Source organism: Anarhichas minor, unplaced genomic scaffold (assembly GCF_050575085.1).
Source record: "Anarhichas minor isolate MPS153535 unplaced genomic scaffold, ASM5057508v1 ptg000025l, whole genome shotgun sequence".
Taxonomy (NCBI): domain Eukaryota; kingdom Metazoa; phylum Chordata; class Actinopteri; order Perciformes; family Anarhichadidae; genus Anarhichas; species Anarhichas minor.
This window is the reverse complement of record NW_027466471.1, coordinates 7,802,035-7,817,308: the sequence shown is the minus strand read 5'-3', so window position 1 is coordinate 7,817,308 and position 15,274 is coordinate 7,802,035. Positions and strand designations below refer to the sequence as shown.

The 15,274-nt window shown below is 41.1% G+C and overlaps 1 protein-coding gene and 1 long non-coding RNA gene across 2 annotated transcripts; one reads left to right on the top strand and one right to left on the bottom strand.

Annotated features, from left to right (window-relative positions):
* Nucleotides 1-3,716: 3,716 nt before the first annotated feature.
* Nucleotides 3,717-9,625, top strand: LOC142957275 (uncharacterized). The gene is made up of 3 exons (XR_012956095.1): nucleotides 3,717-4,183; nucleotides 6,683-6,773; nucleotides 9,196-9,625. It is a non-coding gene; the product is annotated as an uncharacterized LOC142957275 (long non-coding RNA).
* hsd17b3 (hydroxysteroid (17-beta) dehydrogenase 3) lies at nucleotides 7,030-14,905 on the bottom strand. Its single transcript, XM_076098965.1, has 11 exons — nucleotides 14,882-14,905; nucleotides 9,945-9,991; nucleotides 9,634-9,709; nucleotides 9,401-9,505; nucleotides 9,239-9,306; nucleotides 8,843-8,887; nucleotides 8,513-8,547; nucleotides 8,328-8,409; nucleotides 8,187-8,252; nucleotides 7,937-8,086; nucleotides 7,030-7,752 (listed from the first exon to the last, which is right to left on the bottom strand). Exons 3-11 carry the CDS (start codon nucleotides 9,692-9,694, stop codon nucleotides 7,609-7,611), a joined length of 756 nt encoding a protein of 251 aa, XP_075955080.1. The 5' UTR covers nucleotides 9,695-9,709; nucleotides 9,945-9,991; nucleotides 14,882-14,905; the 3' UTR covers nucleotides 7,030-7,608.
* Nucleotides 14,906-15,274: the final 369 nt, after the last annotated feature.

Sequence of the window (15,274 nt, the reverse complement as noted above, 5' to 3'; positions counted from 1 at the left end):
CCCACACCCTTCCCTCTCTGCTTTTCTCTTTCCCGCAACTGAGATTTGCAGATCTCCTATCTGCCTTTTTGTGGTCATAGTCTGGTTCAAGTGAGATAGCAGAGAGGCTTAGCATTTTTACTGACAATAGGAAGGCCTCGCCAACTGACAGACGGCGGTTGGAGGCTAATGGAGGCCAGCTAGCACGGCTCAGTGGCAAACAAAGCTTTCTTTCTCGATTGGGTTTTATTACGTGCCGTGGTGCTACTTGCCATACGTTGAAGGAGTTAAGAGAAATACCAGCAAAGAGACGGTGTGTTTTTCCACTTCTCCCATTAGTGTCTCCTCTCTTTGTGTCAAGGGCAGGGTGCGAAGTCTGTTTATATTTCCTGCCACTACAAACCCGGGTGTCTGTGAGTCTGCTATAAACTGGACGGACAGACGGAGCGGCAGAGGGGCGGCCCTGGCAATGTAGGTTTATTTGCAGAAGTCAGACTGTGACACTTAGTTTGATTTCATTTGTAAAAAGCTGTGAACGAGCGTTGACCCGTGCTGACCCGGGCCTCCAGTCGTCTTATGCTCAGGTTTCCATACATTCACTCTGCAATGTGTTAAGAAGGTCTGCAGGCTGTGGCTGAGTAAGAACTAGTACAAATGCATAAAACATTAAAGCCCCTACATAAGATATTTATTCAAATGAAATGAGCAACAAGAAAAGTGAATGGAAAAACAAGATATTTAGGAATCATTTCTTAAAGACGCTGAAAGAAAAAGATTTGTCAAATTAATCTTAATCCTCCATACTGTCTCTGTATTAATTGTTCAGTTGTCTTTTGGATAATGGCAAATATATACATTTTTGAGTATTTGTATAGCGAAATCTAAGCTCACATTTGAGCGAACCAATCCTAAGATTTTATTGAAATCCCTCTTGGGACTCTACCGTGTGCAGGTTGCACATATTCCCAATCACTCGAAAACTCGTCACGTTACAGAAGGCGATTAAACTTTAGTTTCACTGTGACTTTAAGAGTTTGACGCTCAAAAACTAACTGACTTTTGTGTGGATGTGGTTTAATCAGATGTGATCGACGGTAACCAAACAACCCAGCGACTGTCTTCAAATTCTCATGTTACTGTAGCTAAATCCTGATTGGTGCACAGAAGTATGTGACATCACCAAGTACAGAAATCTCTCGTGTGAAATAACCCAAAACTGTGTGTTCACATGGGACCCCGTCACCCCATCATAGTAAGACGCTGATAATATAAATGAGAAAATTAATTTTCAGGGCCTAAGACTCAAGAAACATGTATTATTATCATTAGTGTGTGATTCTTCAAAAGCCCATTTCTAAACTACATTTGAAGGTTGTTTTCACCCACGTAAAATGAAGCAAGTCTCTACGATAAATGAGGCCTATAGTACTACTACTTTTACCTATATACATGAATAAATCAGTCAATGCACAGCATAATACAACAATATACTGTCTTTTGACTGTGTGGTCATTTGAGAAGCCAAACCACGGAGATTTAGGACAGCAGTCAGATTAGTGAGCTTTACATGTTATTGTAACGACTGCTTTTTAGTTTGAATGGATGTTAAAATGTGGTGTGACCAGCTACGAAGATGGAATGCAGCGGGGGTCCTACATCCACAACGTCAGAAGTGGTGGGGCGCAACGGAATGAGTTGAGCAGAGCTTTCCCAGGGCCCGTTACTGCAGGTCATGGTACCTAAGGTGTGGGGGAGGAGCCAAAAATAATATATGAACTGTTCCATCATCAGAGAGGGGGGGAAAAAAACAGGCCGATACAAACCTATTGTATTTGACCTCACAGATGACGTCATCAGTTCCGTCAGGTCTTGGAGACGTAGCTGAGAGAAACAATGATACGGGATCAATCAATAGGCAAAATGTCTAACGTACAGATCATACTTCACATATTGACATGTCATTTATTAGCTCTGACATAGTTTCTAAAAGGAAACAACAGTTTTTGACCTCAAAATCATCAAATGTCCTAGGTAGGATTTATACTTTATGAATGTGTTGCACACTTAAAAAAAAAAGATTATTTTGTGGCCGGGGGTCGGGCCCCAACCCGGGATGCTGTGGCGAGGACTCAGCCGCAGGGCAAAATTATCAATAAAAACTTGTATTTAAGTGACCATGTGTGTTTATAACGGAGCAGGAGAAACAGTTTCAATCAAAGGCCTATGAAAAAAGGTTTTATGTGACTCAGCAAGCAAACAACTACATGGGGGGGGGGGGACAAAGTCCTCCTGTTGTTACGGTAACAGGCCTAGGAGGTCTCTAAATGTAAAAAAAAAGAGGACCGCCCCCCCCCCCCCCCCTTCATTAGGAAATTACACACCATTTGCCCCTCATTCCTATCCAGTTACCCGGGTAACTGCTAGCTGTAATTTGGGTTAATTCACTGGCTCCTGGGCCCTTCCGTTCCCCATTGTGCCCGTCCATAAAAGAGATATAACACAGATGCACACACACACACACACACACACACACACACACACACACACACACACACACACACACACACTAAGTTTGAATGTGAATGTGGTTAACGCACACAGTAAGAGAAAGACTAATCCTCATTTTGTTTGCTTCACCTCAGCACGGCTGCAAATAGACCGTGCGTGTGAATATCAATGAATTGTGCCGAACGAAAGGTTAGATCTGCTCATTCCCAACACCTGTAAACAGCTGTGGGAGTGAGTAAGCGGTGGAATTATAGACAGAGCTGCATAATCGTTGAAGATAGAGTGTCCTGTATCGAAACTGTGCACAAAAAGCCACTTGTCTTCTCTGAACCTGTCCTGTCTTGAAGGTGGGAGAGACGGGGATGGAGGGAGGCCTACTCTTTTGCCCCTTTCAGGAACAAAAGGAATGGAAAATTGTGTGTTCCCCATGGGGTAAATATTGAGAGAGCAGAGATATAAACGTACGGAAGAAAGGCTTTTCTGAGCCGCCTGGGTCTCTGTTGCTCTGCCAAAGGCCTGTGCGTCACTTGATCCATTGTTTAGTGTAGAGAGCTCTCGGTAAGCAAGCGGCTGCCTCCCTGCTCCAGCTGCAGCCTCTCTACTGTTTATGTTTGCAGGGCCCTTCGCCTTGAAGTGAGGCTATACAAGCAAAGCCTAGCCATATGGGAGCACTGGGTCGTCAGGGAAGTCACTGGCCTTTTCTTTTCCCTTTTCCATCCATCTCTCTCTCTCTCTCTCTCTCTCTCTCTCTCTCTCTCTCTCTCTCTCTCTCTCTCTCTCTCTCTCTCTCTCTGAAACTCTTCCCCCTTTTTTTACCCTTTCTCTTCCCTACCTTCCCGTCTCTTTTATCCTCTCCGTCCCTCTTTCCTTCAGTCCGGTTTGCTCGCCCTTGGCTGACGGTGCAGCCCGTCCCTGACAGCCTGCTCTCATGGAGAAGATGAAGGGTCGGAATTATCGTCTTGAGTTTCAAAGACCTCCGTCCTCCTGGATGGGGAGAGAAGTGGTAGGTATTATTACTCCTGTGAGAAATAATTACCCCGAAAAACTCCGCTGTGAGAATGAATCTGCGTGCGGCTCGGCAGCACAGTTTGAGAGACAGGGTGGTAATTATGTCACAGAAATATTTCAGCTAGTATAAATATTCAAATATTTATACTGGTGTGTCATACTGACAAGCACAGCACATTCAGGGGATGGAAAACATCCAGGGAGAAAGCCACTGAGGGAAATATAGAGTCTAAAATGCATAGTGAATGTTAGCTTTTAGAGTTTTATAGCTGTCCCACTTTGGAATTCAGCATTAGTCTGTGTGGGGGGGGGGGGGGACTTTCTTGATTCAACAATTACCATGTTAGATTTTTTAACAATCATTAAGATGAACGAGTTCCAGTCTCAAACTGAAACCTCTGGGTCAACCTGGACAATGATTGGTGCGACGGGTTTTTATGTGCGAGTGCGTGCTTGAAGGTTACTGGTCCTGACCGTGGCTCCTGGGTGGGCTGCGGTGGCTGTGTGCTTGTCTTGGATCATCTCTGGACCCTTCTGTTTACTGAAACAACAAGCAAGCAGTGGAGGAGAGAGGAGTCGCACAGGGAGCATCCTCGAAGGCAGCACCTCCACCACCACCACCCCCTGCTCAAACGCACACAATCTGCATTGCAGAGGCCGTCCTCGGAGCCCTGACCACCCACACAAGGTGCGGTCACCCAGTGAAACCAAAACGATGACTTGTCTTTGACCCATCTCTTAATAGATCTCTCATCTGCTAGGGGCGTCAGACATGTTGAAGCCAGCTTGACTTAATATTTGTGCTAAAATAGGATCCCATTGATGGTAAAAGTATTATCCTGCGAGTGCAGAGAAGCTCACCCACATTGATGCTCTGTAATGGAAGAGAACTATTTTGGCTACCTATAACCTGCTATTATGAGTGCAGTAATATTGACTTGTCAACTCTGAGAGCCTCATTTTGATGTTTGGAAGGCTTTGAAAAATGATAAATTAAAAGGTGTTATGAATGCGTTTGCACCACTAAATTGCAGATCACCTCAGGTGAGGAAAGTCCCCGCTCGAGAGCAACCAGGGTAAACAACTTTTGATTTCAGTTGCGGGTGACATACACGCTGCTCTGACTGCGGCTTTTAAAGAGGTGCAACTATGGGAACATTACAGTTAAAACACCTCCTGGAAAGTCCCAGTGGTTGAGAGCAGTGTGTTATTATACTGGTAGTTGAATTACATTTAAAAATACTTTTTTGACATCGAGCCATTTTTGTCAATTTGTGTTTTGTTTTGTACATGGACTCCTTTTTTCTGTTAAGCATCTTTTGTTACATGGAAAGTATATGTCGTAGTATTCCTCCTGAAAGTAACTTTGTAGTTCTACTATGTTTAGTGTGACATCATTTGTAACAACTGACATCCCATTTGCTCCATGGGAATATTTTCAACGTGTGAGGCTTGATCGTTCAGTCTCTTCACTAAGCAAAGAGCAGCGACTGTTTGACAGTTTGACAGGACACAGGTTTAGATAATCAATCAGAAATAATCTGACCTGTCATCTGTTTAAATGAAGTGTTTGTGCGTGTGTGCGTGTGTGTGTGTGTTACCGTAACCAGGAGGCCCTTTGAAACCTTTACATTTGGCTCCCTCTAGTGGTTATACTGCATGTTACTGATCACAGGAATTTCTCACTATATTGTGAACACATTAGGGTTTAATACCATGTTTTAAATGAAATAATTCACGTTAATCTTAAAACCTTGTTTTTAGAGAATATGTCATATAGCAATTATAAAGGCTTAAGGATAAAGGGTGCCATGTGTTGTACAGGCTCAGATATTACATATGTTTGGAAGAGAGTCAGAGCAAATGTTTGCTTATTTGTAAACTGCTTTCCCATAATATTTTAAAAGCACTCTGGTAAGATGTTAATGTTTCCAAAGATAACTCACAAGTCTTCCTCTGGCTGCAGGCTGCTCCTCGAGGTCTAAGTGTGATTCACGGATGCAATGCAAGTTTTTACTGCCGATAGCAATTTAAAAACTGTATTACTTAACTTAACTGGCCCTTCTGAAGTGTGTTAGCTGTGTATCCACTTTGAACAAAATACATTAAATCACACCATTTCACTCTTAGATTTGATTGGGTTATGTAAATCTACAGACACTACTCTAAATCAAGAATTGGTGATAAATAAAAATGTACAAAACATTATTCAAACCGAGATAACTTTATTTCAATTGTAACTTTATTTATCATAAACATCTTGATGTTGGAAGATAATACACAATATGTTTACTGATACTGATCGGAGTGGACCAAGATTAGGTTTAGATCCATGAGTGAGGAATCGCCTCCTCACTGCTCTCAACATGGTGATGGCTGAGCCGGCGGCTAGCAGCTAGCGGTACTAACAGAGCTCACAGTGCAAACAACGGCAACAGTGCTGATGGCGCTATCAGTATTAAGCTGGGGGGGGGGGGGGGCGCTGTGAGTCGGGCGGCGTTATCAACAGTAACCGCCGTATGAGCGCAGTGAGGAGGCACACAAATGGGGACTCACATGCACTAACATGCTAATATTTCCGATGTGCACAATTCCAAAATATGAATCTTATACACTACAGGCCTATTTCAATTACTGTGGGCGTTTGCTAATAAAATTAGAATTACAACCTACAATATTGCAATGGATTTGCTTTTATGTGATTATCTTTTAATTGCCTTTGACCTTAAGAGGTTTATCATTTAACTCCTTGATTAATAATTGTGATTCTTATCTCGGTATTGTTGTAAAATTGCTGTGCCTGTCTCAATAAGCATCAAATGGGAAAAACAAAGACTATTCTCATGCGAAGACGAGTTCGACTTTGCCTTTTTCAAACAGACAAGCCAGGCCATCTTAACTCCCGGTCACTCTGACCTCCCCGCTCTCTCTTTCTCGAAAAACTTTTCCTTCTCCCAGCGCTATCTCTCATGGGGAGGATCATTCATCACAGCTGTCTAAACAGCCCGGTCACCCCATGATTAGTGACTTTTGTAAGTCAGCCGTCTCAGTAGCACATACTAATTCACATGGTTGTGTGTGTGTCTGCCTCTGCACAGATGTCTGAACATATTTTAAACACTGTACATCATCCTGTAAGCAGCAGGCCATCAACCCCGCGTCTCCGGTGTTTCTTCTCGTTTCTCAGGAACCAGGTAGAAGCTCATCAGTCCTCTTCTGCCCCACAACTGGTTTAGTGGATATCAGAATGGTGACTGACACCACAGCAAAGTCGTCTGGTGAGTTACTCATCTGATCAAATGCTTCCCCCATCTCAGAGGGGAAAGGAGGATGCTAATGATAGTTACAGGTGTGTGTGCGTGTGTGTGTGTGTGTGTGCATCTTACAGCATAGTGTGTGTGTGGTGAATAGAACAGGACAGTTCCTTCAGTTTTGCTGAAAAGTCACTTATTTCACTTATATTCTTCTACAAGATTTATGAATATGAGGAACTGGGCATACAATAAGACAGCTCTGTCACGAAGCTCATTGTGTTCAGCTTTTGTTTACATTTTCGGAAATGTGTCGAACCAACTATGTCTTGCTGAGGTCTTAGTTAATAAAGATGGTGTAGCACTGGACAACATAATAGTGAGAGGTGTTTCCATATTTTGTGCTCCCTTTTGAAATACATGATGGGGGGGGCGGGCAAGATATTACAAACACATTTCAATATAATGGAGTCCAGTAAAACATCACCACCACTACTATTACCTTGATGTTGAAACATATCATTTAATAAACACCTCTATGAAACATGGAACAGTATTGGCATCATTAAAGTAGATTTATGACCGCATTGCATTGGATCGCATTAGATTGTACAGGTGTAACTGCACACTGGATATTTGGAATAAAGCAGAGATAAAGCAATCCCTGCAAACATCAAGAACTGAGGAAAATAACACAATTATTAAAGGTGCCCCTGAGGGTGGCTTGATACCCATAATCTAACAAATATACAAACAAATAGTCCTACGGCACCTGATAATAACAAGTTCTTCAAACAGTCACCACTATATTTGAATGAGAAATAGAAAACACAGGCTTGCCTAACACCAGTTCCATAATTATTTAATTTGATTTAGAGTGTGAAATATTTGGTTCCTGGTTATTTCTCCCCTTTTCTAAAGCTCTCTTCTTGACGTAGTCTTGTAGGCCGAGTAGCATAGAGTCCGCATACAGAATCTTTAGAGGAATAGACTTCAGCAACCAGCCCTGTATGCACACACACACACACACACACACACACACACACACACACACACACACACACACACACACACACACACACACACACACACACATACACACATACACACATATATATATATTATCACAGGGACAAATCAGTCTCTTTCCACGTTACTTGGCGTTATTTGGCATTATCAGAGGGTCTTACCAGGACTATGTGACAGACACTGCCGTATGTTTTGTCTCCAGCTCTGAGGTACTGCAGGGAGCTTTTTACAAAGTCTCCTGGTGACAGAGTCACTATGTCGGTCTTTTGGTAATCTGCCATTCGAGTGGAGACCCCAAATGGAGCCACCGCCTGAGAACATGAGGAGAATAAAGAGAAAGCTGTGACAAAATCAACTTCTTTGATTCGCAGTAAAGAGCTTGAGGTGGAGTCTCAAACCAAATCCTTGTACCTGTATAATAATCCCTTTATCTTTGTATTCAGCCTGGAGACCTTGAGAGAATCTTTCCACAAACACCTAAAGGAAGGAGCATGAGTGATCATACGATGTGATTTAGGAAGAGTAGAGGTTTACTCGCGACGCTGTACTGACCTTAGATGCAGCATACAGGGTGTACAGGGGGAATGGAATGGAGGCAACTCCTGAGGAAATATTCACAATCACCCCTTTTCCCCTGTAGACATGAACTTACATTTGTGGCCAGAAAGTCAATGTTAATCAGCATGTTAGGATTTGATCTTATTGCACATTACATCTAAGGAAGAAAACATGGAAACCTGTTCTCCATTCCTGGAAGGATTATTTTGCACATCTGGAGAAAAAAAGGAATATAAGATCGGATTTGAGACAAGGGTTGACAGAGTTCATTTGTGTGTGAAGAAAACAAAGGATCCAACTCACTGTCCATCGCTTGTCCTCAGACCTCCATCAGGCAACGTTCATACAGACAAAAACTATGCAAGCTGTTGACTATTGGATGTTGTTGGCTTGATAAAGGTCTGAGGACCGAAATGTTGTTAATAAAGTGATTTTAATTAAGGTGTGTTTTGAAATTGTGACCTAGAGTTCATTTATTTGAAAAAGTAACAGAAAATACATACGCTTACCTTGGCCATAGTTTTCACATTGCAGTTTATCACCTTTGTTATTGTCTGAAAGCATAAATAAGCATGTGAAAGATGTTAGTAATTATAGTTAAGGGGAAATAAATGTTAAGAGATGAATATACAGTTAAGATTTAAAGAAAATGTGGCTCCTTAATTCTAAAAAGTTAAAGTTAGTGGAATTAGTCATTCGTCAGTAATACAAAGGAAAGCAAGTCATATGGAAAATACTTTGTCTTTTCTTATGTTTTATGAGCAAAGAAATGCATTAAACCAATTTGTTACAGCACAAGGATACACACAACCCATGCTGGTGAGTAACACGCAATGTGAATATAACATTTGTTTGTTTACAGGAAAACTTCACAGGGCCCCAAAGACTACTGGCACCCCACTGACCTGGTCCAGCTCGGCACACTCAAGGAATTTGCAGGGGATGAAGCTGGGCAGCATGCCTACATTGTTGACTGGGGGAAAAAAGAAGATCTGGTTTCAGGGAAAAAAGAAGAGGCAATATATGTTTCAATAACTAGATGGAATTATAAAACAAATAAGTAAAACCTAAAACCCCAATGTTGAGGCCCCGAAGCTGCTCTTCAATTTCACAGAAGACGTCCTTCATTAAGTCTGTTACTATCACTTTCACCCTCTGCCCTGTGGTGGCACCTAGGACGAACGGAAATGTGGGGTCAGCAGTTTTATAATTGATGACCTAACAGCATATCTGTGGATGTAATTCAAGTTTTAAAAGCAGACACAATTAAAACAAGTAATTACAGAAAACAAGTTTTCACCTATTTCCTTGGCCACCTGGTCCAATGTTTCTTTGGTTCTGCTCATGATGACCACGTTCATCCCTTGCTCAGCCAGCTGAGGGAAGCAATGGTGCAGTGGTAGGATAAATACAAAAATAAACAGAAAAAACGTTTTTAACCTGCATGATGAGCTAGAGAGGAAAGAAAATAGAAATACGTAAAAAAAACTGCTACACATAAAAAATGATGTGTTTTTATTCTTTGAAATTGTATTCACTTTTGGTGTCCTATACTTTCATTTCAAGCACAGAAATGCAAACACAAGCAGTGCTGTTAAAACAATAACTTACCTCAAACGCATATGCTCTTCCTATTCCTTCTGAAGCACCAGTCACCACTGAAACAGGGATGCAGGGATTATTGGTCAAAATTAATTCCACTAGTTGTCAGATTCTCCTGCAGTTTCCATTCTGAACACCAGAGGCACCGTGAATCACAGCTGCACTACACCAACTCTCTCGCTCTGCTGTCAGACAAATCCCAGGATTGTGTTTGTTTACACTAAAGCCAACCCGTTCCGTTCTAACAGACTGTACAAATACAGCATGTTCTCCACTTCTGATAAAGAATTTGCAGAGAACAAACAGGTCCTGCTTGTTTCTGAGTGTCCGCTATTCTCCCATTTCCTTCTGACCTGATTACAGACATTAAGTAATGGGCATCAACATTCAAACAAAGCCTCTTTTTTCAGGACTGGAATTTTAGATTAAATTAAGCCAAGATGACTTTGGATGGGATGGGATCCATTGTTTTGAGCTGTTGTCATCATGGGAGTAAGCTAAATGAGTGATCGGAGACTGAAACTGCTCTCATGAAATTCTTTTTAGAGTTGGATGAATAATCCTCTCCTTACAAATGTGTGCACAGTCATTAGTTTCTTACAAATTTAGAACATGGTCAGATGACAAAGCTCTATTATTATTATTATTATCTTCAGGCGGATCATGCGATCAGTCGAGTGCGTGCATCCTTGAGTGAGTGAGTGAGTGTGGACCTTATGTCTGTCCCTGGCTAATCTCGCATCCTGCTGCAGCAACCTACATTATGTTTTGGGTGCCCAGTTTAGGCCGCATGCTCAAGGACCTCTCGTTGTTGCAGTGACTCACACTTCCTCAAAACACCTCTAATTGCCTTTTGACACTTCCATTGACTGCCTGCTGGCTCCTCCATCCTTACTACGCTTAATCAGCCCCCAGTTCGTAGGGGCCGCTAGTGAGAACAGAGCTGAGTGCATCTCAATGGGCTCCCGCATTTTAACTCCTCAATGCTGCAATTTGAAGCTAACATTATGCTAGCCATGTTTAACAATAATCAGAGCATCGTATCAAAAGCACATTACTAGGTTAGGAAACACTAATTAACAGTCAACTGCTCCTGACACAGACAGAGTTTCATAGTTTACAGTATTACATTACAGGAAAATATTTTCAAATATATGTATGAAATTGGAATGTATAATTTTGGGATGGCTCAGTGTCGAACTGGCTGAATTGAATAAACAAGTACACAACAATAATCTGCAGTCAGACATCTGCCTGGAATTTCCCTTTATACAAATGAGTTCTGTAAACTGCAATGGCCTGTGGAGGCATTTCTTCAGAGAGAAAGAGATACAGATACAACCACTCAACTCCTATTGGCTAATCAATAGGACAATGTTAGATATCCCAAAGTCTTTAACAAAACCTTGTCTTTTCTTATATAAAATACATATACTGTAGGTTTCATTTTATTTTGATAATTGTTTTTTGTTTATGTCACCAAATTTGTTGTTATTCTGGCACTACTTTAAGACCCTTTCTGTCCTTTTTGTTTCACCATAGTCACCAGTAAAGTATTAGATTCTACTCTAAAGGCAGCAAAGGGATCAGAGAAAGCGTGATGAGGCAGGAGGTCCCTGTTGAAAACAGTTTCCGTTGTCCACTCTGAATCCACATTGTGCAAGGACAATGTTTTCCTTGTTCCTTAACATACTCTATGCTGCTTCACATTGCTGATTAACAGAATCGCCCCCCCCCCCCCCGGTTGAAAAAAACGAACAAAGCAAAAGTGCCGTCTTGGATGCTGCAATTATAAACAAAACTATAGGGTTGCCTTCAAATTAAGAAAACATGATGCAGTGCCATATAAACCTGCCCTACATGCTGGAAAATATTTTTTTCTGCCCCTCAGACAGCCTGAGTCCGGTACTGCTCCCGATTTAATAGATAAGTCCTCTCAAGCAGTGACAACTGTGTCTACAGGAGATTTAAAAAAAGGGGCAGTTCAAGTTAAACCCTCAACTCAATTAATGTACCTTCACAAGACAAGAGCAAATGCATCGATAAATAAACCAAGGTTTACCGCCTTTCTGTGAAAGTTTATGTATTGATATTGTATTGATTGACAGTTTTCACAACAGTTACAGAGTGTGAAAATCCTGACCACGGTAAATACGTCAGTTGTAGTGTTTTGTATATTGAAGATTCAGATTGCTATATTGATAACTAATCGATACAAGTACTACATCTATATACTTAGTCTTAAAAAAAACATACTTTACTCAAATACACATACTGTTCAAGGCAAAGACACACTCACACGCATACATATGGTAAACATTAATTTCATTTATATGTCGTCCTCAGTTGACCCAAATCATCTTAGGCCACATGGAATTGAAAAGACTCAAATGTAGTTTCACATTGTCTGAGTAGAAATGAATGCAGAGAGACAGTGTTAATGCAGCCTAGGACATGTTCTCATGGCTGTTTCATTTATTCTGGAATGGAATGAAAGTGGACTTTAGAAAGAAAGGAAAGATCAGTGTTCTCTCTTTTTTTATTATTTGGTTTATTTACGCACTGTGGGAGCCTGAATAACCTCTTCAGGAGATGCCAAAGGAAATATTTTTAATTCGATGAGACTGCTCTGGGACCTGCAGAGGTATTTGTCGGTGTAATTAAAATGCACTGACACTGCCCTCAAGTTGATAGGATGCTTACAAGTTTGATTCTCTGCAACAGCCGGAAAAAGTAGTCATGCCTGCCTTATCATCCTTAATCCCCCTCTGTCAACAGATGAAGAATGATCTAGCTAGGGCAGGGCAGTTTATACTGCCGATAGTATTGTGTACTGCGATTGTCTTTTTTCTTCTTGACACCATCGACACAAGTTTGCCTCCCTTGTCATACAATTACTATTATTCAACTGCAACACTTTGGCAGTATACATTTAGCAGATAAAATAAATGCTCTGTTATATTGAAGAAAGAAGTCATTTGAGCAGCAATATGTTTTGGAGATGAATAACGTTGATGAGATCTGTTTTTTTGCAAACAGCTGTAAGCACCTGCTCCACAGGTATGAACACGGGGTTTCAAAGGGAAAGTCAGGACTTGCCACTTTTGGTTTAAAAGTTACGCAAGTGTACATCTTGTGTAACAATGAAAAGTCTTAAGAAGTATAGAACTGAACTCTTTTTTACAGTTTTTGCATGCAAATTTCTTTCTGCATGCACGGGCACATTGTGACAGTGAACTTTCCTGCATATTAATGTACTTATTCCACCATGATGATTGCACCAGTATACACAAATGTAATATCTTATCACAAACTGTATTAAGTAGTTGGTTATGACTGTGACTGAAATCTATATCTTCCTGATGCTATTTGTCCCATCCATCTAAGTCCTAGCATTTATTATCCACAATATGGCTGTAGGTCTGACATTACATTATACATTACAGTACATGCACACACACCACACACACACACACACACACACACACACACACAGCTCACCTGCCCACTCTCCCATGGAGGTGAAAAAATACTTTGACAGTGGAAAACAAATTTTTGGAAAAAGCATCCTACTGAAGAGCAGCAGTCTCACTCCGTAGCAGACAATGACTGCGGCACCAAGAGTGATGAAAAACAATTCCATTAAATCCATGCTTGTCCGTCAAACTAATAACAAACTCTGGCTTTAGGCCCCTCGGTGTTTGTGTCTGCTGTGATAGAGCCTTTCTAGTTCAATGATTCAGTGGCAATAAAGCAGGACAGAGAGAGAAGAGAGAATAACCGTGCCACAGGACACTCCCCTTTTAAGATCCCCCACAGACTCTCACTCTACCTCTGAGTTACAGGCCGAAACACACATAAATAGTACATGTACCTTCTCCTCAAAACTGATGGAAACTGTTGCATTGAGAGTATCTGATTTTGGGCTATTTTTTACTATTTCAATCAGAAGCACACAAAAAGGGTTCTAAAAGTCACCTGCAACTGCGCCTGCACAGTTGTTTTGCCCTTTGCCTGCCTGCCAATGAGCTCTGGAGTTGAAGATTTGCAAGCCCGCTGTATTTGTACTTTGGTTTATGTGCAAGTATTTGCCCTTTGTACTTACACCTCTTACAATTACTTTTTGTAAGATATTATACAGACTGCTGTATGATATGTTAATAAGAGTGGTAAATTCCCCAAACACATTAAAGCTCCTATGTGCAGGGTGTTAAGTGGTTTTAACTGGAATTGTTAAGCCATCAAATAATTTAAAAGTTTGAATTTGAGAGTTGCTGAAATGGGACACATGTGGCCACTCTCTTGAATTGAGCAGACATATTTCCACTGGTGAACTGTATAGCATCTCTGTTTGTCTATTTCAATCTACTTACTTGGTTGACACTCCTCGCCCCTACACAACAGAGGAAATGTGTCCATATTAATGGCTAGAAATGGCTATCAATACTGATTGAGTTCAGATTCAACACACACTCATGATGTAGAAAATCTTGTATGCCAAAAAACCTATTTGATTGTACTAACCGTAATCAGTATCAACAGTGAGATGGATGTGTAAGAAGATGTTTGTGTGGAAGAGTATGTGTGGTAAAGCGGAGAGAGGAATGCATGTGGAGAGCCAAAGTAAAGAAAACTGAGCTTTATACTCTTCCTTCCAGAGAAACTCTATTTGGATGTTGATGTTGCTGTGCGTCTCCTGGAATGATTGTTCTTGCTTTGACTTGACAGGTATTTCATTTGCTGAATGAACCAAAGACATTCCAGTCGGGTCACTTTGATTCTCTAGAGATTTTTACCCTAGAATAGGATTACATGCTGTCATTATTTATGTCTAACCTAACCTAATCTTTGGGTTTTGGACTGTCTTCAAATTGCACATATAGTAGCTGAGAAGTATTATAGTAAACCAATAGGTGTCACTTATTTCATAATAACTTTAAATATACCTATATTTGTCCAGCGTTGTTGTCCTTATTCCCAGCTGTTATGTCTATTTCTGTCAAAGCAATGTAAATCCGTTAAGTCAGTTGCTGGAAGTTGAATCAGTTTGCACATTTATAAATACAACATGCATAAATAAGCCTGAGTAGGCAACGGGAAGGCTAAAAGTAGAAGCCAATTATATTTTATGTATAGCATGGTGCATAATGTAGGCTACATTTGTATTAACTGTGGACTTTAAATGCCCCATGCTATGGGTACTATCCAAAAAAAACAACAATGATGATGAGAAGGAGTAATGATGATACTGCACGTTTCTCTGCAGCACACCACGGTAGTCTGGCTCTGTTCATTCATGACCGAGGACGCCCGCTGAACCTTACACGTCATCAGCGCGC